This window comes from Arvicanthis niloticus, chromosome 24 (assembly GCF_011762505.2).
Source record: "Arvicanthis niloticus isolate mArvNil1 chromosome 24, mArvNil1.pat.X, whole genome shotgun sequence".
Classification (NCBI taxonomy): Eukaryota; Metazoa; Chordata; class Mammalia; order Rodentia; family Muridae; genus Arvicanthis; species Arvicanthis niloticus.
The window spans coordinates 26,171,629-26,199,588 of NC_133432.1; the positions used below are offsets into that span (position 1 = coordinate 26,171,629).

A 27,960-nucleotide genomic window follows, 5' to 3' on the forward strand; every position below is an offset into this window, starting at 1 on the left:
AGGGGGACGTGATATGTGAGGCACCCGAATCCAGAGGACCCACAAGTCTGAGTCAATTGTCTCACTGTGTAATAAATGTAAACTGGCTTTGAACTTGTGATCTCCTGTCTCAGAGTCTCAAGTACTGGGATCACCAGTGTAAAAACCACCACACCCAACTTGCTCGATCCGCCCCCCCACTATGCTGAGAAGTCAAACCTAACCCTCCCACCTGCTAGGTGAGAGCTGAGCCTCTGAGCTACACCCCCACCTTTGATTTTATGTACTGCCAAATCCGCACCCCACCGCCCAGCCTCATTCCTAAGTGGAGGTGGAGGACACCCACCTCCAATCAAATTTTCAAAAACAAAGCAGTTAAATTCCATTAAATGAAGCTGGGTCCCGCCGACATCAGATCTGTAAGTTTATTTTGCTCAATGTACGACGGCTACGTAATGACTCACACCCATGAATATTCCATCACTGAGGAGACTGCTAAGAATGGTCCGTGTGCGAAATAATTCCTTAGCGAAACACGGAGTTTGGGGGGGGGATCACTTGATTAGACCTTAAAAATAGTTTCACTGCATAACATGACGAGAAAGCACGGAGGCGTGTTCTCCTACACTGTAATAGTTATAATTTCACCATGACAAACACCAGACATTAAGAGTAAGCTAACACTGGTGTTTCTTTTGTCCCCTCCCCCCTGAAAAACAAAATATAGAACTGCATGTCACTATAGCAACATCCAAAACAGATCAATTTGTTACAATCACTATTTGGTAAAGCAAACTTTACCCCTGAAAGGAAAAAATTAAATTAAAAAAAAAAAGTTTAAAAAAAATTTGAAGTCTTAAGTTTTTTTGTTTTTTTTTTTGTCATAGGAGTACATAACACCTACAGTGTAAGTTAATAAATGTCAAGCTACCGTATAGAAATACAACACCAGCATGCACAATACTGTATCAATAGGATGGAGGAGCAACCGCGGGCCGCACTGGAGACAGCGTCAGAGGCAGGTGCGCTTCTCAACAGTGAAGGAAGGAGAAGGAACCATCGGGCTCACGGCAGGTGTCCTGCTCCCTCTTCAGTTCTACCCTCACATGATTTCTCTAGAACACAGCAAAGGTCAAGGCTGAAATTGAAAGAGAAACTAGGGTTTGCAATTCCAGTAGGTAATTTCCAAACAGTACAAGCGGGACACGGACATGCTCACTGCGGACAAGGAGACAAACTGGGTGAAGCCCCACCGAGCCCTGTGTCCGTGGCTCTGGTGGCTAAGCTTCCTCCACTGTGGTCTTCCGTGGGTCTCCGTTAGTGGGTACTGCACACTAGCATGAGGAGGGCCTCTGAGGAAGGGCATGCTGGGAGGACTGCAGAGGGGCCTCGTTCTTCACAGCCACGTCACCGCAGCATCCTGTTAAGCGTACTCAACTTAGTGGGAGCTTGGTTTCAGTAAAGAGAAGGTGGCTGCTGGCCTCTCAAGACAGTAAAGCAAGTTTGGGTGCTGCCCGTCTTGGGAACCCACGAGACCATGGGTTCTCCAGAAGACATAAACTGCACACTCTGCATGCAACAGGGCATGTTTGTGGAGAGGTTTATCCACAGTGAGAATGAGGGACCTAGGGCTGAGACGGACCATGTAGGACATAGCAGCATAGCTTCCTTCAATGTCACATGTGCAGCGACCTCACAAGAGAGAAGCTGATCCCCAACAACTATGATTTCATTCAAAAAGGAAAACCAGGAAAGCTTAGGTCAAACCGGGTGAGCACAGCCTCCTGCTGAACCTCAGCTACCGTCCACTAAGCACTTGGGAAAGGAGTGCGGGGAGCCGGGGAGAGGGGCTTAGGGACCAGGGTCCCTCGAGTGAACTGCCTCTTCCCAGTGGGTTTCCTGTTGGCTCAGCTGCTGGCACCAGATGCTCCACGTCCTGCTGCCCACCCCCCACCTCTACAATCCAGTCTGCCAGACACCTCGGGACACCTGCATGCTGTTAGCACAAGGTGCGGGAGACTCAGGTGCTGCGAAACATTCAACAGGCAGTGACACTGGGACGGAGCCCTGGCTGCTGAGAGCAGGAGTCTTCTGATAAATGACATACAGACCTGAATTTTCTCCATTTTCTGTGTGTGTGTGTGTGTGTGTGTGTGTGTGTGTGTGTGTGTGAGTGTGTGTGTGTGTGTGTGTGGTACTTAACGGTTTCTATTTTTGTGATGGGCTTACCTTAAAGAGTAGAGAAGAACCAAGAAAAAAAAAAAAAGTATTCCCCACAGCCACCTGCCAAGCACCCATCAAGCAGAACCTAACGGACTGTCCCCATGATAAGAGCTGATGAACAGCCAGACCACCCTGGACACAGATGTAAAGCCGAACAGACAAAGGAAAACTCAGAACCAATGGCTTGGTGTCATGTATGGCTGTCATGTAGAAATACTGTAAACTAGAATTTAGTGTTAATACTGTTAACCTGTCAGAGACTTCCAAATATAGGGCCATGACTGACTCATCAATAAAAGTTGTGCCTTCCACTCTAAGCCTGGCCACTTGGGTAATTTAAACTATAACTTCTCTGGTATACACCCCGGGGAAAGAAAAAAAAAAAGAGAGAGAGAGAGAGAGAGAGAGAGAGAGAGAGAGAGAGAGAGAGAGAGAGAGAGAAAGAAAAAAAAGCATAGCCACAGAGAGAAAACAGGCACGGAACTGAAGAAGAGAGCGTGTGGACAGAAGAATCCTTACTGGAACCACAGAACGCACTGAACGAGGGCCATCCATCTCCGGTTTTTCTTCTTAGAACCCTACCGTCTAGCAATAAGTTAACTAAAGGCAGACAGCTCCACCTGCACGAGCCTGCACAACAGTCCACTGGGTGCCTGTGTGAGGCTGCTACTCCGATACCAGCACAGCTAGCCTGACTTTCCACTAGTGGTAGTTTGGCAAAAATGTCAAAGAGGCAATCAAAGACAGGACAGTCGTGGGTTTCTCCCTGGGAAGGTCAGCCCTCCCTTTCCCCTCCCCCACCCGACCCCCAACTCATGGGAAAAAAATAAAGACTGCAGTAGTAGCATCAGCGTGCGCTGCCAGTCCACCTGGGCCTTAGTTGTTGCCTTCCCCGCCATCGTCGTCTTGCTGGTCGCTCGTCCAGAGCGTCAGGTTGTCTCGGAGCAGCTGCATGATCAGAGTGGAGTCCTTGTAGGAGTCCTCGTTCAGAGTGTCGAGCTCGGCAATGGCGTCATCGAAGGCGGTCTTGGCCAGGTGGCAAGCTTGCTCCGGGGCGTTCTGGATCTCGTAGTAGAAAACGGAGTAGTTAAGTGCCAGGCCCAGCCGGATGGGGTGGGTGGGCTGCATGTGCTCCTTACTGATCTCGTGGGCTTCGCTGTAGGCCTTCTCAGACGACTCCACCACGGTCGCCCTTTTCTCCCCAGTGGCCACTTCCGCCAGGTAACGGTAATAGTCCCCTTTCATCTTCAGGTAGAACACCTTGCTCTCGTACTGGGTCTCGCTGCAGTTCTTGATCAGGTAGTTGTCCAGCAGGCTCAGCACGTCCTGGCACACGGCCTCCAGCTCCTTCTCGATCTTCTCCCGGTAGGCGCGGACCATCTCTATCTTCTTCTCATTGCCATCAGCAGACGTCTTCTGCTCGATGCTGCTGATGACCCTCCAGGAGGAGCGGCGAGCCCCAACCACGTTCTTGTAGGCCACGGACAGGAGGTTCCGTTCCTCGTTGGACAGTGGTTCATTCAGCTCTGTCACCTGAGGAGGAAGGACCAGGTACCGTTACAACAGAGAAGATGACAATGGGGAGAAGCAAATCTTTACACCACCCACAACAGGTCCATCAGCCATCGAGGTGGTTAGCAGGCAGGCAGACAGACTGCACTCTGCCTGGGCACAAGGGGAATGAGCAACAGGAGGAGCACAGGCGGCTTCCATGGTAACAAGCAACAGCATCCTTCACAGAATGACTGTCAGCCTGTCCTAGAAGACAAGTCCAATCCTCTCACATACACAGGCACCTAGCAATCTTAGCACGAGATAGCTATGTTTTCAGAAAGGGGGCGAGCTTCTTGACCTGACCAGTGCCCTTATTTAAGTCTCGGTCCCTCTGGGAAAGAATGAGTCACCCTTAAGTTGACTTCTGAGCAAAAGGAAGTTTTTCTACTCCTATCCTAACAACAAACAGATGACACACCACAGAAAGGAAGTCAACACTGGGTGACTGGGCCAGGCAGAACGGCTCAGAGAGTGAAGTCGCCTACTGTAAAGTCTCAATGCAGGTTTGACACTGAGATCTATAGTGGCCAGATCCGATTTTCAAGTTGCCCCTGAACCCCACGTACCATATAAACTTCCCCCAACACGAATAAATGGAATAAAGAATTTAAAAATGGGACCAGGAAAGCCAGGAGGTTGGTGGCGCACACCTTTAAACCAAGAAGCAGAGGCAGGCAAGCTCTGTGAGTTTGAGAGCACTGGCTGCTCTTTCCAGAGGACCTGGGGTTCACTTCCTAGCACCCACATGGTGGCTCACAGCCATCTGTAACTAAAGTCCAGGGCATCTAATGTCTCTTCTGGCCTCTGCAGGTACCAGGCACATGTGATGCACAGACACATGTTGGTAAACCATCCACAGACAGAGAATATCTGAGTTTGAAGCCAGTCTGTTCCATACAGTAAAAACTCAAGGACAGTCAGAGCTACATAAACATCTTGTCTCCAAAAAACCAAAAAAAGAAAAAACCAAGAACCTAAGTTCCTGACCACTGTGGAATCTTAGCAGACCAGGGAGACAGACTAACACCGTCTGCGGCTCCAACAATGCTCAGGGCCGGGACTGCAGCTCAACAGCAGAGGGCGCCTTTACACTCTAGGTCCAATTCACAGCAATGGGAAAAACAAGGGACAAGTATGGCGCCACTCAGTGCTGGAGACAGAACCCAGGCTTCATCTGCACTACACCTTGCTCTGAGCCCAGGACCTGAAATTAAGCCCTGGCCACCTCATTCCTAGTGATCTGCAGGAGTTAGGAATGAGGCTCTGGCTCATCAGACAAGGGAGGCTTGCAGCTGCAATGTTATCACCACCCTGTGCCCACAGCACCCTGGACGGACACAGGCTGACGTCACCTCCGTTAGGTTCCTGCTGCTGTAATAAATACACGATCAAAAGCATATATTTCTTAAAACTCTCAGGTCACTCTCCATCACTGGGAGGAAGGAAGTCAGGCCATGGGGGGGCTGCTTACTGGCTTGCTCCCCAAGACTTACTTGGCCTACATTTTTATACCACCCAAGACCACCAGCCTGAAATTGGTACCACCCACAGTGGGCTGGGCGTCACCTCCTCCCACACACATCACTAATCAAGAAAAAATACCTCCATACAGCCTTGCCCACAGCTTGTGTCAAGTTGACAAGGAAAAAAAAAAAAAAAAAAAACCCCAACCCAAACCAAATCCCCCCAAAACCAAACAAACAAACAAAACAAGCCCTGGCCTTGAACTCCCTGCCCTTCTACCTTAGGCCCTCCACGGTGGACTGTTAAGTGTGGACCACCTGTGTAACGCTTGCTGAGTCCTGAGGCCTCAGAAGACGAAAGCCTGTTGGGTGACCTGAGGAGCAGCCACTGCACTTCTCTGGGCTTTGCCTGCTGTATCTGTGTAGCCCCACCACTACTTTTTAGGAAGTGTTAGGATCAAGCCCAGGGCCTTTGGCACAGCAGCCTGGCCTTCTACCACTGAGCTGCATCCCAACTGTCATACCCATAAAAAAAAATGCTTCTCTATATGCATGGCTATCTTTAGGTGTCTGAGACAAAGCCTCACTACAATGTAGTCCTGGCTGACCTAGAACACCCCCACCTGCCTCTGGCTCTGGCATGGTGGGATTAAAGGCTTGAGCCACCATGGAGTGCTCAATTCATGGCAAAGTATGTGCTACAGTAGGGAGAGATGTCTCTGAAGAAGCACCAGCACTCCCCACGAAGCTGCCTCCGCCTTCCTCATCTTCCTCATGGACAGCCACCTGACAGCCACCTCCTCGGCTGTCTGTCTTCCTGATGACGCACTGACCCTCCCCTCCCTCCTCCCTAACTCTTCACATTCCTTCCATGAACCCCAACAGCAGCTTGCAGAGCGCTAGCTGCCCGGACAGCCAGACACCAGCCTGTCCACAGTCTCTGTAGAAACTGAAGGCCCGTGGCGGTGCCACCCAATCCCCGTCTCAGACGCCAGAAGAGCTCAAGTGCCTGCGGCCATGGAGATCAAGTTCTGGCCTTTGCCCTAAATCATGCTGTCCTTATTTCAAGAGCTGGGTGCTATTTAAAGCTCCAGTGACCTCATCAGCACACTACACGGGTGGCTCTGCCCTGGCTGCAGAGCCCAGAAGCAGCAGTGAGTGCTTGGAGAGAGAAGTTTGTCTCCTTGTGGCCAACTGCAACATGGAGGTTGTGTAAGGGCAACAGCAACCTTTAGCTAGAGTAACTCAACCACATCTGGAACATTCTCCATGCTCTCTGCCAGTGAAAACTAAGTTAGAGGGGAAAACCTTAAGCTCAAAGAAAGGAAGGAGCCAGGTGGGCAGCCCCACAGACTGAGCCACTAGGAGGCAGAAGATGGAGGACAGACAGTCCAAGGTCTGCCTGAGCAACAGAGCAGGATAAAGACCAGCCTGGGGAACTTGGAGGGACCCTGTACCAAAACAAAAAATACAGAGGCCTGGGGACAGGGATCAGTGGGAAGTGCTTGCCTAGAATCTCCAGTATCAGAAACAATTTATTTTTCCCCTTAAAAAATCTTAAGTCAGGTAAGAGAGATGGCTCAGGGGCTAAGAGCACTGACTACTTTTCCAAAGGTCCTGAGTTCAATTCCCAGCAACCACATGGTGGCTCACAACCATCTGTAATGTGATCTGATACCCTCTTCTGGTGTGTCTGAAGACAGCTACAGTGTACTCATATACATAAATAAATACATTTTAAAAATATCTTAAGTCAACTGGGCATGGTGGCACACACCTTTAATCCCAGCACTGAGAAGGCAGAAGCAGGGAGAGCTCTGAGTTTCAGGGCAGCTTGGTCTACAAGTGTGAGTTTCAGGACAGCCAGAGCATAGAGAAATCTTGTCTCAAAAACAAAACAAAAAACCAGCCCCCTCAAAAAACAATAACAAAACCCCACCAAAACCAAACCCTTCTGTCAGCTGGACATGGCGGTGAGTAGAAGCAGCAGGAAATCTGTGAGTTCAAGGACAGCTAGGTTTATAAATCAAGTTTCAGGACAACCATAGCTCCACAGAGACACTGCTGCAATTCCAAAACAACTGAAGTCAGCAGGGGAGACGGCCCAGCAATTACGAGCACTTTTATTCTCACGGGACTCAGGGTTGGTTCCCAGAACCCACACAACAGTGCCCAACCTTCTACAGCTTCAGCCTCAAAATATGTCACACCACCCACAGCCCTAGGCATGTGCACGCAGACACACACACTTTTAAACCCTGTATTTGATTTCTAATTGTACACATCTGAGTGTAGATGCCCTCAGAGGCAATAAGGCATCAAGTCCTCGGGAGCTGGGATAACAGGCAGTTATGAGGCACTCCAAACCTAGGTCTTCTCCAAGAGCATCACAGTCCAACCACTAAGCTATCTCCACGCCCCTCAGTATTTTTATTCTATTATGTGCACGGTAGTTTTGCTGCGTGTATGCACACTACGTGTGTGCGGTACCTGATGGTGCCAGAGTCAGCTTCTGGAACTGAGTTACAGATGGTTGTAGGCTGCTCTGTGGGTGCAAAGAACTGAACCTGGGTCCCCTAGTACCTAAATACTTTTCTATTTTAAAAATTATTGTTTATTCATTTATGCATGTACATGTGGTGCTTTCATAATTTAGGTCCCAGGGATTTTACTCAGATCCTTAGGTTTGGAGGTGGGTATCCTTCCTAGTTGAGCCATCATCTGGCCCAAAAGGCTTTTTGAATTTTTTTTTTTAAAGGTGAAAAAAATCTAGTAATGTTCAAATAGATGATTCATCATGGGACATACAAAGCCTGTCAGGAAGTGACACCAACACTGAATTGTCATCAACCTCTCCCTTTTTTGGGAGGTGAACACAACACCTCACTGTGCAGCCTTGGGCAGACTGCAGAGATCTGTCTGGCTCTGCCTCCTGGGTTAGGTTTAGGTGGCACCACCAATGCCCTTTGTCAATCATGTGACCCTGATAGCAGATGCCCTCTTTGTCAATCATGTGACCCTGATAGCAGACTTCTTCTCTGTACCTAGAAAATTAGCAAGTGTAAATCCCTGTCCTTCAGAGCTGTGCTCTGCTTCAGAACTAAGATGGTGGAGATAGAGCACAGACTAAAGTGCTGGCCTAGAATCATGGGAAGGCTGCTGACTTTAACCTGTAGTGTGGGGTGGGGGAATGACCTTTCTGAACTCCTACCTCAAGCTGAAGTTTCTATCAGTGACTGAAAGACATCAGAAATAGTATGAGCAGCACCCACTGCTCTCCCCATCTCACTACAGAACAGAACTGTTCTTTCCCAGGATTGGCGACTACGGAGACTCTGGGGAAATACCAGGATGACTTGACCTTAAGCCCCAGAGTACTGGGTCATTCAGAGCACACCTGCAATTCCAACACTCAGGCAGAAGAATCCTGGGCCAGTCTGGGGCACCAATCTAGCTTCAAGCCCGGCACTATGACACTGCCACACAGCCAAGAGTAAGGGCAGCCATAGTGACATGCACTTTTAATACTAGCACAAGAGAATTTCTGAGAATTTGAGGCCAGCCTGCTCTACCTAGAGACACACACATGCTGTCTCTCAGAAAAAAAAAAAAACAAAACATGAAGGCTAGAGAGGTGGCTCAGTGGTTAAGAGCACAGGCTCTCTTTCAGAACCTGGGTTCAATTCCCAGCACCCACATGGCAGCTCACAACTGTCTGTAACTCCATGAAATTAGTCTTCCTGTAAATTTAAAAAAAAAAAAAGACCTTGAACTTATCCTGATCCTCTGCCCTACACTCCCAAGACCCTGCTGAGCACAATTTATTTTTTAATGATTTATTTTTATTTTATGTGTACTGGTATTTTATGTTTGTCTACGTGAGAGTCGGATCCCTGGAACTATTACACAGTTAAGGCCTGAGTCTGAATCCCCTAATACCACACACAAGAGTGTGCCTGTAAGCACTTGTGAGGCAGAGGCAAAGCGATCAGATGTCCCTAGTCATCCCCACATACAGGAGACTGTGGGTCTGAAAAGAAGCATGAAGGGAAAGAACTTTCTATCCTGCACTATCTTTTGGGTAAAAGGTACAAAATAACAATTATGGTGGTAAATGTAAACAAGCATGACAATCAGACAACACCGACAATCCCTACAAAGAAAGCATTGGGGCAATTAACACGAAAAGGGAAGAGCAGCAGTTCAGGGACAGGCTCCTGTGTGGTGCTGCCACAACAAACATGGATCCTTTTGTAAAATTCTTCACAACACCAAGAGAGAGCCCTAAAGTAAACTGCAATGCTTCGTGGTACAGACATGACAATGGCAGAGTGCCGTGGGACACACCTGCAACCCTAGCTAGCCCTCTGGAGGCTAAGGGTAGGGTGTCCAAGGCTAGCCCAGACTATCAAACAAGATCCTGTCCTCCAAAGTTCAGATGTAACAATGCAGGTTCATGAACCACAAACATGACTCTGGTGAGGGCATTGGCAGGGAGAGACTCTGCTTGTGTTGAGGCATGAGGCACACGGGGACTCTGCTCACTGTTGCTTTAAACCTTGTATACGAGTCGAAACTACCATTGCATAACATGGATAAGAAGCCATAAAAAAAGTAAATGCAGTAAAGATCCTACAGTGGGAGAAGAAACAAGGCGGCAAAGTGCAAAGCATGCACAGGCATCTGCGGAATGTTCCAGAATGTGTACGCTGCTTGGGCAATGTAATAAACCACTGAAAAATTAACCAGGCACAATTCTGGCTGGTTACAATTACTTGTGTATCCTACAGGCATCTCTTACTAAACTAAAACTCGAGGAAGAATGTGATGTTATATAACTGAAGAACCTTAAACCCAAATGGCACCTGTGCAGGAAGGGTTAACAGGAAAGCTTCGCCAAGGCTATCTTTAGAAGGCCAGTCTTTAAGGCTGACCCTTGGCTGGTATTTGGGCATTGGATCTTGGGAAGGTTCTCACCACTCCTCCCCCATGATAAGAACCACATGGTTTTAAGCTTCCCGTGCATCCTGGGTGCTTTGAAAGTGCCCACCCCCTGCCCCCATACCTAAGGTCTTCAGAAGACTTTCCTGGTGTGGTGGGCACTAGTCTTTCACTTGTCTGGCTGCACCTGACATCACCCCATGTCATGTCCTTGACAGCCCATGCCTGGCCTTTCCTCTGCAGACTGGGCCTTGCCAACTTTCACCACAATCAATCTCAGCCAAGGGCAGACTGGCTTTGACAAATCAATGAATCCAAGGGTAACCTTGGGAACCCCAACACAAGCTTATCCTAGTAATCTTGAGGCAACATACTCTTTAAGACCTAATGAGCTAGCACTTAGTAGCCTAAGGTAAAAGGTCATGGCTGGGTATTAAAACCCTGTCTCAAACAGTGTGACAAGGGAGCATGTGCTTAAAGGGATGGCACTTAAGAGAACATCTCAATGCATCAAACCTCTTAGAACATCTGGACTCAGCACCTGGGCTGCACTGAGGACATGGATTTTTTTATGATGGATCCTGGGCTCAGTCTCTTGAGGAAGAGTGTGACTTTTTTTGGTCCTTCCTGTTGTGTCTAAGGCAGAATGTCATGTAGCCCAGGCTGTTCCCCAACCTCCACCTCCCAAGTGCTAGAGTGGGCTCAGAAAGCTTGTCTCCTTAGGGCAACAAAACAGCCTGGGAAACTCAGAGGTTGCAGCAGGACAGGAAGCACCAGAGCAGGTGGCTCTTCTGCTAAGAGCTACCATGTTGGGTAAGAGGGCAAAAGGGAGCCATCCATGGCATGGTCAGGGCCAAGGTCACACTCTCAGAGGGGATGAAACTGGGCTGGAACTCTCGGCTTTGTAAAAAATCACCAAGTTCTTTCTACAGCTACCCTGCAAAGTGGGCAATTAAATAAACTCACTTTACAGGTGTGACTCCAAGTGAGAAAATGTCTTTCCCCAGTCCCAGCACCCCAGAGCAGCATGAGGATCAAAGCCACCTCCCTCTAAGGGGTGGTGGCATATTCCTGTCATCTCAGTATTCAGGAGGCAGGCGAATCAGTTCCAGACCACCCCAGGACCACACACAAGTTTCTGTCTCAAGTGGACAGAGGCTACATGAGACCCTGTCTCAAAACAACAGAGCTGGGTAGATCTCTGAGTTCGAGGCCAGCCTGATCTAGAGTGAGTTCCAGGGCAGTCAGGACTACATAAAGAAATCCTGTCTCGAAAATAGGGGCAGTGGCAGGGCACTGAGAGCCACCGTGCAGGTGCTGGGAACTGTACTCTCTACGGCAGCAGGTAGCTGCTTCCTTAGCTGCAGTCGAGTCAGGCAACAGTTCAGTTCACAGAGTGGAAGAGGCTGCCCCCCCCCCCCCTTAAATCATGTTACTTTATGTGTGTTTTGCCTGCATATATTCATGGACCCACATGTGTGCAGTTCCTGTAGAACTCAGAAGAGGGCATCAGGTCTGCTGGCTGTGACTGCCCTCTGCCTATGGAAATGGAAGCTGAGCTCCAAGCTGTCTGGTGCTCTTAAGTACAAGCCACCTCTTTAGCCCCAAATAAATCGTAAGGGGGAAAAAAAAAAAAAAAAAAAAAAAAAAAAAGGAGGGCTGGAGAGATGGCTCAGCAGTAAAGAGCACCAGCTTGTCCTCCAAAGGACCGGGGTTCAATTCCCAGCAGCTACATGGCAGCTCACAACTGCCCATTATTAACTTCAGCCCCAGGGGATCTGACACCCTCAGACACCTACAATTAGGCAGAACAATACATAAAACAAAAATAAATCATTTTTAAAAAGGAGGGGGGACAGCAAAAACCAAGACTTCCAAAGCACCTGCATTTTGTGTTCATGTTGACATGTGTAATGGAGCCGGGGTCAAGACAACTCTGGATGTCTTTAACTGTCCTGAGATATTATCTCGCTGAACCTAAATCTCACTGAGTGAGCAAAGCTAGCTGACCAGGAAGTTCCAGAGAGCCACCTGTCACTGCCTCCCTAGGGCTAGGATTACAGACAGGTGGCACCAAGCGTGTCTTCTTATATGGGTACTAGGACTCTCTCCAGCCCTACACTTGCTTCTAGTGGAGGAGGCCATGGGTGCTACCTCCTACCTACCAATGCAAGAAACAACCCTCTGCCTTTCAGATCAGTGCCCCACTGTGACCAGTTTGCTCCAGTGACTCACTCATCAATCACCATGGTATCCTAAAAGGCACTGTCAATATTTGTGGAGTGACTGAATCTACACTGGATAAATCCAGCCCAATGTTTATGAAGACGGCTGTGAGCCCACCCTTTTCCTTCCAGGTGTGTAGTACCTACCCTCAAGACATGGAATCTGAGACCAGAGACATGGCTCAACAGTTAGGAGCAGCAGGTAGCTAGCTAGCTCTTCCACAGGACCCAGCTTCCATATTTCCATAGTCCTGAGGGCAGTCACAATCATCAGCAGATCTGACGCCCTCTTCTGGACTCTACATGAACTGCACACACGTGGGTCCACAAAGATATGCAGGCAAAACACCCACATACAAAATAATACTTATTTAAAGGGGGGTGGGGGGAACCAGCTTCTTCCACTTTGTGAACTGAACCCTCCTACAGCTAAGTAGCTATCTGCTACCATAGGGAGAAGCTCCCCCTAACCTGGAGAGAAAGAGAACCCAGCCAGTCTGCTGAGGCAGACCAGACCAGCTACTCTCCTAAACAGTAAATAAAAATACAGACATGTCATGTCCAGGAATCATGTTAGCCTAGCTGTCAAAATAATGTTTTTTTCTAAAAGTTAGGTAAACCTAAGTCGGTTAAAATGTCCTTAAACACAGCTGCCCGGAGTCATACTAACCCCCACCACCTTTCCCTCCTCTCTGGCCTTTGCCCTCTGCTTCTTCCTCTCCTGAAGTCAATGTCCTCTTCCCTTAAACTTCTGGCCCCTTTGTATTTTTGCTTTTGGGGTCACTCTCAAACAAAAATATAAAAATAAATGCAATAAAACTTTCTTTAAAAGTTCTATTAGTTCCATGCCAGCCAAGACTACATAGTGAGACAGACAGACAGACACACACACACATTGTATTCATGTCTGCATGTATGTTATATGTGGGAAGCCAGAGGGCAGCCCTGGATCTGGAGTTAGAGGCACTCTTGGGCTGGGTGCTAAGAACTGAACTTGTGTCCTCTGAAAGAGTGGGAAATGCTGGCCCTTCCTTACCACCCTTTCAGAGGAATGTGATCCCCCACCCCAGTAACCCACACAGCCTGAGGCTGAGAAGATTGCTCTTCCTCTAAGAGCTCCCAGTCATTTTGGCCTCTACAGTACTTGCGCAAATAATCTGGAGAACTATCCAAGACACCCAACACTGATCTCTGGCCTCCACACACATCCTCTTCTCCCAATTAAAATAGTCCAAATCCAGTGGGTAACCTGATGCTATCCCCAGGGTCCAGGGTGGGGAAGGAAAACCCACTCCTGCTCCATGGCTCACACATACATACATACCAGCACCCACACCCTGCACAGTGAATAAATACACGGTTAAACTTAGCTGGGGGCTCAGCACAGTAATGCATGTATGCCTCTAATCACGGCACAAGAGAGGGAGGCACAAGGCCAGCCAGAGCTATACAATAAGACCCTGTCTCTAAAACCAACCACAGAAAATCTTAGCTGGGTACAGCTGCACACTTTTAATTACTGTACTAGGAAGGCTGAGTGGTGGGCTTCTGAGCATGGGGCTGGCCAGGAACACACAGTGCCACCCTATCAAGTGAGTAAAGAAGTCTACAGTGGCAGCATCCATCCGTCTTGTGCTCTCCAACCATCCGTCAGCACTGCAAACTCTTGCTGTACACCTGAAGGCCAGAAGAGGACATCAAGACACACTACAGATGGTTGTGAACCACCATGTGGTTGCTGGGAATTGAACTCAGGACCTCTGGAAGAGCAGCCAGTGTTCTTAACAACCGAGCCATCTCTCCAGCTCTTTCATGTTATATTTTCATTCACGGTAGCCCCAGGTAAGGTGTGATGGTAGCTGAGCATGTACAGGCCTTGGGATAAATCCCAGGACACCAAAGCCTCACTAGACCTGCCCTTTTCCCTTTCCCCTTGCTAGTGCAGTTTCCGGGTCTTCATCAGCACCCTGGCCTGCATGTTCCAGCCATTGTGAAACTGTCAACTCCCACCACTCAACCTCAGTACTTCCAGCTATGATGCATAAAGACACTGACTGAGCTCCAGTCTGGACCAACCTGGAGATCAGTGACGCCTACCAATCTGAAAGGGTCTTGGGGCTCAGAGCCAAACTGCACACATGGGCAGAGAGCTTCTATAGAAAGCAAGAAGGGCGTGGTGGTGCACTGTTATAATCCCAGCTCCCAGGGAGTTGGAGTCATCCCCTGATTACAGTGAGTTCAAAGCCAGCCTGAGCTACATGAGACCATACAGGACTTGGACCTGTTAACCCACATGCAGCCACTGGGCTACCCTTCCAACACCGCCTTAGTGAACTAATACTTTGAGAGTTAGTACTGTTCTAGGGGCCTTTCATAAAGTCACCTAATGGGTCAACTTTCAAAAAAGTGTTCTATAGACTGAGCATAAGGTAACTGGATCCTTTATCCATCTCTTTCTCGTGCCCTGATCCAGGCATTCAACCATCGACCCCAAACTCCCTGTCCCCATCTATCCCTCCCTACCCCACACCTCCTTTTCACTCACTTATGACTCCACTTCCTTGACTTTTCTGCTTTCTTTTTGATGCTTTATTTGTATTTCCAGACAGAGTTTCTCTGAGTAGCTCTGGTTTTCCTGGAACTCTGTAGCCCAGGCTGGCCTTGAACTCAGATCCGCCTGCCTCTGCCTCTTGAGTGCTGGGATTAAAGGTGAAATGTCAGGCTTCATTTATACTCAAATGGCTGAGTTGGATGGCTGTAAGCTGAAAATGCAGGGCACAGTCTCTATTTGTTTGCTGACATGGCCTTGCTATGCTAGTCTGGGACTCAACTTTCCTGCCTCAGCAGCCTACTGAATAGTGAGATTACAAGCCTGCACCATCAGACTCCTTTTCCATCTAACTAAACAAGAGCCTCCCTTCTAAGTCGGCATTAACAACTTCAGACTTGCTATTTTCTCAACAGCTCAGGGCCTGGACGATTCCCTGGATGCGATGTATCTATAATGATAACAATTGTTTAAAACTTCCTGTTGAGAAGAATAGAAATCATTTCTATCTCTTCCCTTAGATAGTTCCTCAATGAATAATAAACAGTACATACATGCGCGCACACACACACACACACACACACACACACACACACACACACACTACAGCATGCTTGCAGAAGTCAAGGCAATCTTGGGCATAAGAATCCTTCCCTTCTTTCCGACTGTTTGAACCAGGGCTTATTTTATTTGAAGTGTGGTCCCTTCATTTTTTCCACTGCATACGTTAGGCTAAGCTGGTGAATTTCTGGGGTTCCTCTGCTTTCTACCTCACCTTAAGAGCACCGGGGTTACAAATGGACACTACCACACCAGGCTTTGGTGTGTCTAGAAAGTCTGAATGCAAGCTTTTCCCTTGAACCATCTCTCCAGTCTATCTGTTGTGTGTTGTTTTGTTTTGTTTTGTTTTTTCTATCTGTTGTTTTTTAAAACCAGGATTTGATGGGTGGTGGTGGCACTCACCTTTGATCTCAGAACTTGGGAGGCAGAGGCAGGTGTACTGAGTTTTCAGGCCAGCCTGGTCTACAGGGCAAGTTCCAGGACAGCCAGGGCTACACAGAGAAACTTGTCTTGAACTAAAACAAGAAAAACAAAACAAAAAGAGCAGGGCTCCCTGACTAGGTTCCCAGGCTGGCCTCAATCCAGTAACTCAAGCAATCCTTTCACACTGGCCCTCTGAGGAGCTACACTGTGGCTTGTACCTCCACACCTGGCTAAAATGGTGACATTTCTGGTGGACAAAAAGGTTCTACCTTCCTCCTGGGTCCACTTCTTTCCAGTGAGGTACTTCCACTTTAGTGCCTGGCATCCATCTCTTCCCTCTTAGCAGCATCTTCAGGACTGGTAGCGGCACGACAGCACTTAGCTCCTAATGCCAAAACTCTCAACGTCTCCTGCACTAAGTGATACTTACTTACAACATACTGAATCATGAGGTCAATAGTTAATAACAAAAATTCCATGTGAAAAAGTATCTGCAGTGGAATACACACCAATATCAACACACACTACGTCAGTGAGGCAGCACCGTGCTAGCATCCCCAACTTTTGGTAGTCTGGGATAGAAAGAAATGAAATGTATGGCCAGCCTGAGCAAATCTAGGAAGAAAACTACAAGCAGCCCCATGTGGTGCCTCTACACTGAAATGCAGTCACACAGAGACAGAGGCAGAACAGACAGAAATTAGAGGTCAGTATGGTCTACAGGGACTCCACCTAGAACTATGCAGGAAAAAGGGTCAGCAACGTGGCTGCTTGTGGAAACATGCACCACAGACCCCAATGTCAATACAAACTCAATCTTGAACTCACCGAGATCCACCTGTGTCTGCCTCCCAAGTGCTGGATAAAATTTGAATCTGAATATATGTTTATAAATATTTAAGTGGCCAAATCCCATTGTGGGAGAGACAATTCATGTAGCTCACAAAAGCAAAAAACTTTTAGAGGCCCAGAAGACTGGGGTTAGCTGATCATGCCACCACACCCTGCTGCCTATTGAAAGGAAGAATTATTTACAACAGTGGGAGATGGCTCAGTGGGCAAAGGGACTGCAGTACACACATGATGATCTGAGTTCTGACTCCTAGCACACATATAAAAAGACACATGTGGCAGTCCACGCCATGAAATGCCAACAGCAGGGGAGACTGACAAAGTGCTAGGACTTTCTGTCCAGTCAATCTAGCCTATCAGGGTCTGTAGGAGACCCTGTCTCAATAAACAACAGTAAAGACTGGAAGGTGTCAGTAAGATAGCTTAGTATAACGAAGCCTGCCACCAAGACCGAAGACTTGGAGCCCAGGAACCTACCCAGAAGAAGACAACCAACTGTTGTTATAAGTTGTCTTCTACCATGTTCTGCACCACGCACCCTCTAACACACAGAATAAAATTAAAATAGTAACAATAAGGTAGAAAATAACGAAGAGCAATTGAAGACTCCAGACCTCCGGCCTCCACAAACTAATGCTGCAGCAGAGGCCTGTGTGGGCCTCACTCAGCTGCCCCTGTGGGTTAAGAAAGGTTAACAGAGGATGGGGAGACAGACGGCTCACTGGATAAAGGTGCTTGCCACTAAGCCTGAGGACCTGAGTTCAATCCCAGGAGACCCACGTGATGGAAGGAGAGAGCACATTCCTGTAAGTTGCCTGTGACCTCCTACCCCACTTCCTCCCTTCTCCTTCCACCCTCGACACCCCCCCCACACCCCCCCATACACACACACAGGACAACAGTGCCTAACAAAAAGCAGAATGGAGTTAATACACACCCCATCTCCAAGAATTGGGTGGGAGCTATTCTATCAGAGTTTAAAGAACACAATTAAGAAAAAGCAGCAAGCCAGGCATGGTGGTACATGCTTTTAATACCAGTTTTAGCATCCTGAGTTCAAGGCTATCCTGGTATACATAGTGAGTTTGAGAACAGTCAAAGCTACATAGTACGGCCTGTCTTAAAAAGAAAGGAAAGAAAAAGCAGAAGAACAAAGACAGAGGAGCTCTCCATGGAGAGCAGAAAGCTTACCCACTCACCAGCCTGGTACTCAGCACCACCATCTCCACCCACTCCCAACCCACCCAGGATTTCAGGTCCCTTGTGGCAATAGGAGCTGATGGTTAAGCATCTTTTTAACACCAAGAGGGGAAAATAAATTATCTACCATCTGGATTTAATGTCCTAAGGGGGAAAAAACTCTATACTTTGAAGCTGCTATATTTGAATGCAAAGATACTACTGGTAATTTGAGCATCTGTGGCAAATAAGGGGTAATTTTAAGTAGTCAAAAAGCCATCTTCCAAAATGGTAAATAATCCCAAAGGGGGCCAGGAAAGCAGCGAAGTATTTAGACTCAAATTGCCAATATGCTGTAAAGTGGAGAGTTGCTGAGTGTTTGTGTGTGTATCTGTGTGTGTACATGGAGGGGGTTGCAGTTTACACCAAACCTTATTTTTTTTAAAGTTTTCTTTAAAGAAAATAAAGTCAATGTAGCAAAGTCAAAGTAGCAAAAGGAGGTGCACACTTACACACAGATAATCTCAAAAACCGGAAGGCAGAAGATCACTTCCAGGCCACTTTATGTTATAAGAGACCCTGTCTCGCCGGGCAGTGGTGGCGCACGCCTTTAATCCCAGCACTTGGGAGGCAGAGGCAGGTGGATTTCTGAGTTCGAGGCCAGACTGGTCTACAGAGTGAGTTCCAGGACAGCCAGGGCTACACAGAGAAAAACCCTGTCTTGAAAAACAACAACAACATCAAAAAAGAGGCCCTGTCTCTACCCGGCCCCCCACCCCGAAAAAAAAGTAGGGAGGGATGCAATAAAGGGCAGAGTAAAGGGTTGCAATGTACCTCATAAATGTACCGTACACATACTCCCCTCTACAACCTCCTGCTTTTAGTACAAAACACAAAAGACCACTCCAGACCACTCAACTTATTTCTGTGACACTGGACATTGAATGCAGGGCCTCACTAGGCAAATCTCCATAACTGAGCTACAAGTCCACCCCCTTTTAGACTAAGAAAAGAACTGGCTTCTCTAGACCCTAAGATCCTCCTACTGCTGCCTTACTGCTACGGTATAGGCATGTGCCACTATACCTGGCCTCTAAAACTTCAGAAAATTAATGTATTTACTGTGTGTGAGCATATAGGCACCACAACACATGGGTAGAGGTCAAAAAACAATTTGTGAGAGGTGGTCCTCTCCCTCCTCCATGTGGGTTCTAGAACTGAAGGGGTCGATTGTCAGGGGCAAGCAGCCTTACTGAGTCATTTGACAAGCCCTCAAAAGTACATCAAAACCAACCCCCAATAGACTTGGTAGTGAAAACCTACAATCCCAGATGAAAAACAGAAGCAGAGGTCCCAGCTCATCGTTGGCTACAGTGTTCAAGCTCCTGGCCAGTCTGAGCTACAAGACCTTAAAGTTTCATTAATACTGAATCTTAAAATCTTAATGTTCCTGATGATGTAATGCTTTAATCCCAGCCCTCAAAGGCAGGTTGATCTCTGAGTTCAAGGCTAGCCCAGTCTACACAGAGTTCCAGGACAGCCAAAGCTACAAAGAGGAACTCTGCCTCAACTAGAATGAGAAATATTACTAAGTCTAGGATCAACCTGAACACAAGTGATCCAAGAAGCTAAGCTGGTTCAGATCTGAAAACAGGTACTGTATGTGCATGTATGTATACACACATGCACATGCTTATACACATATGTACACACAACTATTTCCCCAGGACTTACACTTGGGGCTCTGTATGTGAATGTGTCATGTTTGGTTTTTTTTTTTTTTTTTTTTTTTTTTTTAACTTTTTACTTAAATACATGTCCGTGTGCAGGTGCCCATGGAGGCCAGAAGAGGGTAAGGTGTAGAATCCCCAGGAGCTGCCTTATGCATGAAATACTGCGGATTATGCATGTTCCTAAAGAGACCTGTGTGCTCTAACCACTGAGCCACCTGTACAGTGACTCTACTTGCAGTCTTAAGTCTATCATGCCAGAACTCAAAAGGTTAAGGCAGAAAGCATTTAGGACAACCTGAGCTACATGCTCGTTCATATCTTGTCACTAACGAAAAGATATTCATGGCCAGTGAGATAGCTCAGCAAGTCTAAGTATCTGCTAGAAGAGACTGAACTCTGACAGCTACACAGTAAAAGGAGATAACCAACTCCCACATTTTTTTCTGACCTAAACAGTCTCTCAATATAACTTAATCATGATGTAATAAAATTATTTAGAAAAAGAAATGTATTCATAGTGACTTCATACATAAGATTAAGGCAGTGGCCTAGACACTAACTTGAAAGGGGGCAAAGGCTGAAGTGCAAGGGGTGAGCTCTTGCCTGGCATGTGTGAGGCTCTACATTCAAACCCTAGTATTACAAGGTGACAAATGGATTTCTGTGTTCAAGGCCAGTCTGCTGTTCCAAAGACCTGAGTTCTTACCACCCATGGCAGATGCCTCACAACTGCCTGCAATTCTAGTTACAGAAGACCCACATTTTCTACAGGCACCGCACTCACAAGCACAAATACACACACACACACACACACACTTCAATGAAGTTAACAGGGTACCTATATACTCTGGAGGAGAGAAGATGCCTGTCAAGCAGTTTGGAGCCAGCCTCAGTAGCACAAGGAGAACAAGTCATTAAGGTGAGCAGAAGTGGGTGGAGCTCACGAGTATAGTCGGTAAGTAAACATGTAATCCTGAGCTCACCTTTCAGCAACACTAGAAGAAAAAAAGTTTGGGCTTCTAGGCCTTCAAAGTACAAGCAGCACAGACTCAGCTCCTAGACAAAGGATGCTTAAATATGGCAGCCTGAGTATCATACCGACTTTCACAAAGTTGAAGATACCAAAATGATGACGTTCATATCTTCCAAAGATGTTTTATAGTGTGGGCTGAGGACGTGGCTGAGTTCAAAGAGGGTCCACTTACCATGTAGAAGGTCCTGACTCTACTCCTAGCACTGAATAAAATCAGGCATGGTTGGACAAGCCTATAATCCCAGAGTCTGGGTAGCAGAGGCAGGAGAATTGGACATTTAGGATTATGAGGTCAGTCTGGCTTCATTAGACATCTCAAAAAAAAAAAAAAAAAAAAGCCAGAAAACAGGGCTGGAAATATGTCTCATAACCACCTGAACTCCAGGGATAAATCTTCAAAAAAAAAAAAAAAAATCTATGTATGTAACAACATCCTGGGCAGCTCAAGTGGTACCTGTAATCCCAGTACTAAAGTGCTAGAAGAGGGTCAGCTGTTCAAGATCAGCCTAGGGTTACATGGCGAGTACTTGCCAGTCTGGTCTACATGCAACTTTGTCTACATATTGGAAAAAAGACATAGTGCTTTTTCCTCTTTACCAATCAATGTGCAAAGCTAACGCTCCCTGCACATTGGAATCATTCTATTCAGGTCAAGGAAGTGACGATGTCTGTAATCCCACCACCCAGCCCATCTGGGCTGCATAATACATATCATGCCAGCCACTCAGCAAGTACCTGCCTCAAACAATCAATAAATCAATCAATCCAGACGGCTACTGCCTACACTATCACTTCCTTGCAAACTAATTAAACAAGAAAAAGAAAAAAAGGGCCAGGCATGGTGACACACAGTAGCACTACATGCCTTTAATTGCCAGAACTAGAGAGGCAGAGAGATCTGAATTCAAGGCCAGCATGGTCCTACATAGCAAGCTCCAGGACAGCCAGAACTGCATGGTCCTGCCCTTAAAAAAAAAAAAAAAAAAATGGTGGTGAGTCTGCTGGCACAGATCATAATCCTATTTCTTTTCTTTTTTTTTCTTTCTTTCTTTCTTTTTTTTTTGGTTTTTTTGAGACAGGGTTTCTCTGTGTAGCCCTGGCTGTCCTGGAACTCACTCTGTAGACCAGGCTGACCTCGAACTCAGAAATACGCCTGCCTCTGCCTCCCAAGTGCTGGGATTAAAGGGCATGCGCCACCACTGCCCTGCAATAATATATTTATTGCTGAGAATTTGCCTCAAAAGCAGCAAGAGGACTAGGCATGTATCTTAGGTGTGGTACACACATGGCACACAGGATCTAGGTTCAATCCCGAGCATGGCAAATAAGATGCCTGAGGACCCCGAGTCCAAGGCCAGTCTCCACTACAGTGAGTTCCTAATTATGACACACATACACCCCAGGGGGGCTAGAAACTCCAGATTCAGAATTCATTGGTTCTAGCCTCTGTGGCCACCTGAGTCCACATACATATAAATAAGTAAAATAAAAATCTTAAAAAAAAAAAAAAAAGATGATAGTTTCATAACCAAAGTGATAACCAATCCCTAAAATGGAATTTAAGGACAATTAAAAAAAAAAAAAAAAAAAAAAAAGGAAAGGCCATAAGCTGCATATAGCTTATCGCCTAAAATGGTGGAAGGCAGCACCGCCATAGTGAGACCGGAATATTCAGTAAGGAAGACGGAATGCAGGGGCTCATGTGAGGCACAAGTGTGAGGCACAGTGACGGACACCTCTAATATATTACCAGTGTGAGGGCAGCCTTGGCTACACAGTGAGACCCTGTCTCAATACTAAAAAATGGACTGTTAAACAGAGGGTGGGAGATGTAGCTCAGTGCTTGCCTAGCATGCAGAATGCCCTGGTGTTTATCCCCAGCACTTGAGAGGGGGAAGCAGGGGGATTAAAAATGCAAGGTCATCCTCAGCTACGTAACAGCTTTGAAGCCAGCCTGGGCTACATGAAACCCTGTCTCTCTGAATTAAAAAGAAGGGCCAGGAAGATGCTTGGCAGTAAGAGCAGCTGCTGCTCTTTCACTGGACCCGGGTTGGTTCCCAGCACCTAGGCTCACAGCTATCTCTAACTCCTGTCCAGGGCATCTGACGCCCTCTTCTGGCCTTCACAAGCACTGCATGTACCTGATACAACTTACATGCAGGCAAAACTCACACACACAAAAAGAAATCCTTTCCATGTTTCTTATGAAACTGGTAGGACTAGAGAATCAGATGCCCAGTCAGATAAAGGGCTGTGGTCAGTCTAACTGCAGGTAAGAAGAGGAAAAGCACTCTCCTGAGCCGAGGGGTTGGTAACAGAGACACATTCCCCATCTCAAGCTTCAACAGCTCAGCAAGCTCAGTCACTGCCTGGGGAGTGTTCCTGAGGGACTGACTACTGCTCTGCAGGGAAGTCACTCACAAGAGTAGGCCCTGGGCTCCCAAGAGCACCAGCCATGTTTCCACAGCCTCCCAGGGCTTAACAGTTTGCTCTGATTTCAGATGAATTACTCTTGTTTGTTTAAGTGAACATCATATGGCTTTTAAGTACTGTGACTCTTTAAATGGAAATACAAACCTAGCTAAAAAAGCCTTCCTCTGCTTTATCAAAGAGTTAGACTTTGAAAATAAAGACAAAAAGACAACCAATTACCAATGACTGGGGCTGGTGGTGGGCATATTCCAGAGTAGGGAATTATGTTCTGAAACCCAGCAAACTGCAGTCCAGACCAGCACCTTTTTTTAAAACGAAGGCCTTGTTTCACCCCCTTCTGGCAGGTTCAAGTATTCCTGTGTGTTCCTGCCTCTACTTCCCAAGCCATAGACACCCAGTTTTCATTTTTGAACTGGGGGCAATGGCTGTTTAAAGATGTATGAAGTACCAAGTGCCATTAAATTGTGAGTGTTAAAAACAAAACAAAAAAACCAAGTATATATCAGATGGGTGTGATGTATCCAGTCCTGTAATTCCAGCACTAGGCAGACAAAGGGGCTGAAACAGGTGGCTCTGAGTTCAAGGCCAGCTTGGTCTACACAGTGAGAACCTGTCTCAAAAAAGAAAAAAGAAAAAATGAAACAAACAAACAAAAAAAAAAAAAAAAAAAAAAAACCCAACATAATTTTCTCCCTTTTCAATAATACAGAATTAGTTGTCGTAAGTGACAGCCCCTGAAGTATTGGACATGGACCCAAGCTGCTGGGGCCTGCCTTTAATCAGAATATAATGGTAACATACATATTTAAACACATCCTTTATCTCAAAGAATTCAGGAGGCACATGAGAATTTTTTTTCCAATTATTTGGGTGGGGGTGGAGAAAAGTACTTAGGGGCTGGTGAGATGCTCTGCAGGTAAAGGTGCTTGTCGGCAAGCCTCATGACCCAAGTTCAATTCCCCAGACCTACATAGCAGAAAGAGGACTCCTGAAAGCTGGCTGTCCTCTGGCTTATACACACATGGCTGGTAATTCTTAAAGAGAAAAAGGAAAAAATAATTTAATCTTCATTTCAGCATTTAAAGGATAACATGAGAAACAAAGTTATATGCTATCTCCACTCCAAGATGCCTAAACCCCATGACTGAGAAGAACTGGCAGAGCTCCACCCAGAAGAACCTGCAAAGGTTCTTGTCCATTAGGGCCAAGGCTATTGATCGGGCTACTGAAGAACTCAGAGATTAAGGGTTTTAAAACCCACTGATCCCACAAGGAAGACATGTTTACGTAACTGTCAGACTTTTGCTAGCGTACGTAATGCCCTGGTTAAGAGTGCCTAACCCTTAACTCCAGGGAAGTGACTAGTCCAAAACATGGTCTCCCGCAGGAGGCAAATACCAGTGGCCCACTCAGGATAGTAAGTTCTCAAGAGGCTACTGAAAGCCAAAGACGGACTACAGCCCTGCAGTCTCCCCCTCACCCAAGATCCTCAGCAGAAGCCTGCAACTGCAGCTATTCCCGAACACTGTATCTCATACATACCTGTGATACAATTACTCTCTAAGACAGGCACAGAAAGAGTTAAGAACTGATAAGAAAACAGACTGTAAGACAGGTAGAGGACTTTATTACATTTTCATCATTTTGGACGGTGATTGGCCAAAGAAAGTAAGATGTCAGAACCTGAAAATGTGGATGAAGGGAGCTATGAGGTCATCTAACAGGTTGGGCCCATCTAGGCATTCTGCTTAAATACAAGATTACACACATCTTAAATGACCTAACTCTGTTTCGGAATACTGCCCAATCACGATCTCTATCCTATTCACCCACATAAAAGGCTGTGCACGGATTCCAACCACAGCATTCCCACAATAACTCCCCTAGATACAACTAAACCTAGGTCCCTTCATCATCGAGAGTTCAGCTTACAGGAGAGCTCAGCTGGAGTGGTAAAATGATGTTTCTTTCTTCATGCTAAATTCTGGAATGAGGACTGTTCCAATTGTTCTGGTGCTGAGACCCGAACTCAGGGACTCTCACCCTCACACACGGCAGATGGATGAGCTGTGCGGGCTGAGGAACCAACCCTTTTTCAGTTAAGGGTTGTGTGAAAATTCATACTGAGAAGTAATTTCCTCAAAACCACAGAAAATAGGTTTGAGAAAACTTTCTTTTAAAAAAGGTCTTTATTTTACAAATGGTCTTTCTTTCAAAGTACTGTCAGTAAAACACAACCTTCCCATATTTAGATGGAAACTATTTTGTATTGGGTTTTTATTCCCTAACAGCTATTGCAGATGGCCAGCAGGAAGCCACCATTTTTTGAGGTTTTTATGAAAACCCGTTTCGTTGAGATAACCCTAAATACACACCCAACCTCTTCACTCTGACCATCTTTATTTAGAAATCCACTCATTCCCTCATTGTTGGGTTTTTTAAATAAGGGAGATGAATGTTAAAAACATGAATGTATCCTATCAACTTCTGCTAATGGGAGTTTAAGGTGAATGGGCTTGTCTAGATGTCACTGGCCATTTCAAAAAGAAAATAAAATTTTTACTTTGGGGACCAAGGCCCATCTGGGAGAAGATGAAGAGTTCGATGCCACCTGGCTTTATCAGCTCATTTCTGCATTACCTTGGACAAATGCCATCTGAAAACTCCCTACCAGCCCTTAGGTGCATTGCAGCCTCTGTGTCATTGTGTGTGACATCACTGGGTTGCTATGGATATAGGTGCGAGGTCACTCGCTCTCCTGTGGAACTAGAAATAGGGGAAAATTAGAGTCTAGATATCACAAACTGAAGACATTTCCACCAGTGACCTCCTGGAAGTCCAACTTGTATCCTTTAAACGTTAAACTGTTATAAAAAGGCAACTGTAACAACACACTAATACAATAGTTATTTTTTTGTAACGTGAAAAACATCTGTAGCTCATTTAATTAGGAAAGGATTAGTACCTGGCCTTTTTAAAAAAAAAAAAAAAAACAAGAAAAAAAATCATTTAAAATTAAATAGTCTCTCTGTACTGTTTCATTTGTAAGGTCTAACAGGGAAGGAGCACTCCAGCACCCACTTCACACCAGAGATGCATTTAACAACCTTTGTTACATAAGGCAGGAAGTTAGATATTAAGGGAGTGGAAAATCCAATTCTTAATTTTTGAAAACCTGAATATTAATTTTTCTATGGAATTTTGCAATGTTCAGGACTCTCCCCCACCTCTGCTGGCAAAGTGGTCCCCAATTCATTAATAAATTGATTGTAACTGACAAAATGGTGCAAACTAGTTAGGATCTTGCATCTCAGACAAAAATGCGACAGTATTCTCTTCTCATCAGAATGAGGATGCATCATTTGGTCAGGGGGAAAAAAAAACCTCAGATACATTTTAAAAAAAAATTTTTTAAAGACTTTTTTTCCCTTTAAAATAACTCCTCCCAGCCCTCCACCCAGTCTAGGCTCTCTGCAATATGACAAATGCAGAATCTTCTGGAATGACTTGATACTGCCTCCCACCACCGCTTTGTTTGCAGTATCAGATCAGACAGAATATTTTTTACACGCATACGAATTTCTGCAGACTCGTGCCTGCAATTAAAAGAGAAACTGCATGTCTCAGTCAGTTAACATGCACAGGCATTATATTTAACCCTTTGAAATGAAAAATAAAATGAAAAATAAAGGTGCCATATAGAGGGCCATGAATGGAAATGCCAGCGACACACACGTATCCCTCCCTTCCTAACAGGCTTGCATTGGGGGAAAGGGTAAAAGAAGCCTTTTGTTAAGAAAAACGTGAGCAAGGTGGTTTCGTTTTTACATCATTGAGGCCGGGTTTGGTTTCTTTCTTTCTTTCTTTTTTTTTTTTTTTTTGGAGGGGGGGTGGTACATTTTTTTTTCTTCCCGAAATGTCTTTAAAAGATGTGTCAGTGGGGAAGATGGGGGTTGGGGGGTGCTGATGGAGTGGGGAGGCGGCAAACTGGGAGACCTGCTGAGTGAATGGGAAAGGCGCCGCCCAGACACCAGGGAGAGAAAGAGGAACCGCATCCATGCGGTCCCCCCGCCCCCACGCCTAAGCTGGGAGGAGGGGAAGTGGGGCACAAAGGATGCGCACGGCCCCCAACTCAGGTCTCTGGACATTCAGGGTCATAGAGAGACCCCCAACCCACAGCAGAGACCAGCCACGCAAGACCCCGCCCCAGCCCCGAACTTGGAAAGGCTGGGAAAGAGGCCGCGTCACCACTCGGGTGCATGAGCCACACTTACTAGGACCCGGACCCAATCCCTCCAAGGAGTGAGATGGAGAGGTGACCCTACAGTCGTGACAAGACGACATGCCCCTAAGCATGCCTTCCACGCCGAGGAACGCGGTGTCGGGAGCGGCTGGGGCGAGGCAGGGGGGAGGGGAGGAGACACTCACGTTCTTCATGGCCGCGGCCATATCGTCGTAGCGCTCCGCCTGCTCGGCCAGCCGGGCTTTCTGCACCAGTTGCTCGCGGTCCACCATCTTCGCGGGACTGAAGAGGGTCGGCTGGAAAGAAGGAAACTGAAGACCGCCTTGAAGGGCTTTAGGAAGAGAGAGGAGCGGCTTGGAGCTCGTGTGTCGGAGGGACCGACCCACGAAGCAAGCTGCTAAGGCGAGGACGAGAAGAAGGCGGCACGAGCTGCGACCGCAGGACCCGGCGCAAGGAGGCTGCGGCTCCAATGCGTGCCGCGGGCGGACAACCCCCTGCGGTCCCGCCCACACGAGTGACGTAAAAGTTACCTCCCACTCGCGCATGCGCGTGCCCCGCCCGGTCCCGCCC

General features: G+C 46.8%; 1 protein-coding gene across 1 annotated transcript; it reads right to left on the minus strand.

Moving 5' to 3' along the window:
* Positions 1-390: 390 nt before the first annotated feature.
* On the minus strand, positions 391-27,901 carry Ywhag (tyrosine 3-monooxygenase/tryptophan 5-monooxygenase activation protein gamma). Its single transcript, XM_076923197.1, has 2 exons — positions 27,576-27,901; positions 391-3,735 (listed from the first exon to the last, which is right to left on the minus strand). Exons 1-2 carry the CDS (start codon positions 27,660-27,662, stop codon positions 3,079-3,081), a joined length of 744 nt encoding a protein of 247 aa, XP_076779312.1. The 5' UTR covers positions 27,663-27,901; the 3' UTR covers positions 391-3,078.
* Between the last annotated feature and the right edge of the window lie 59 nt (positions 27,902-27,960).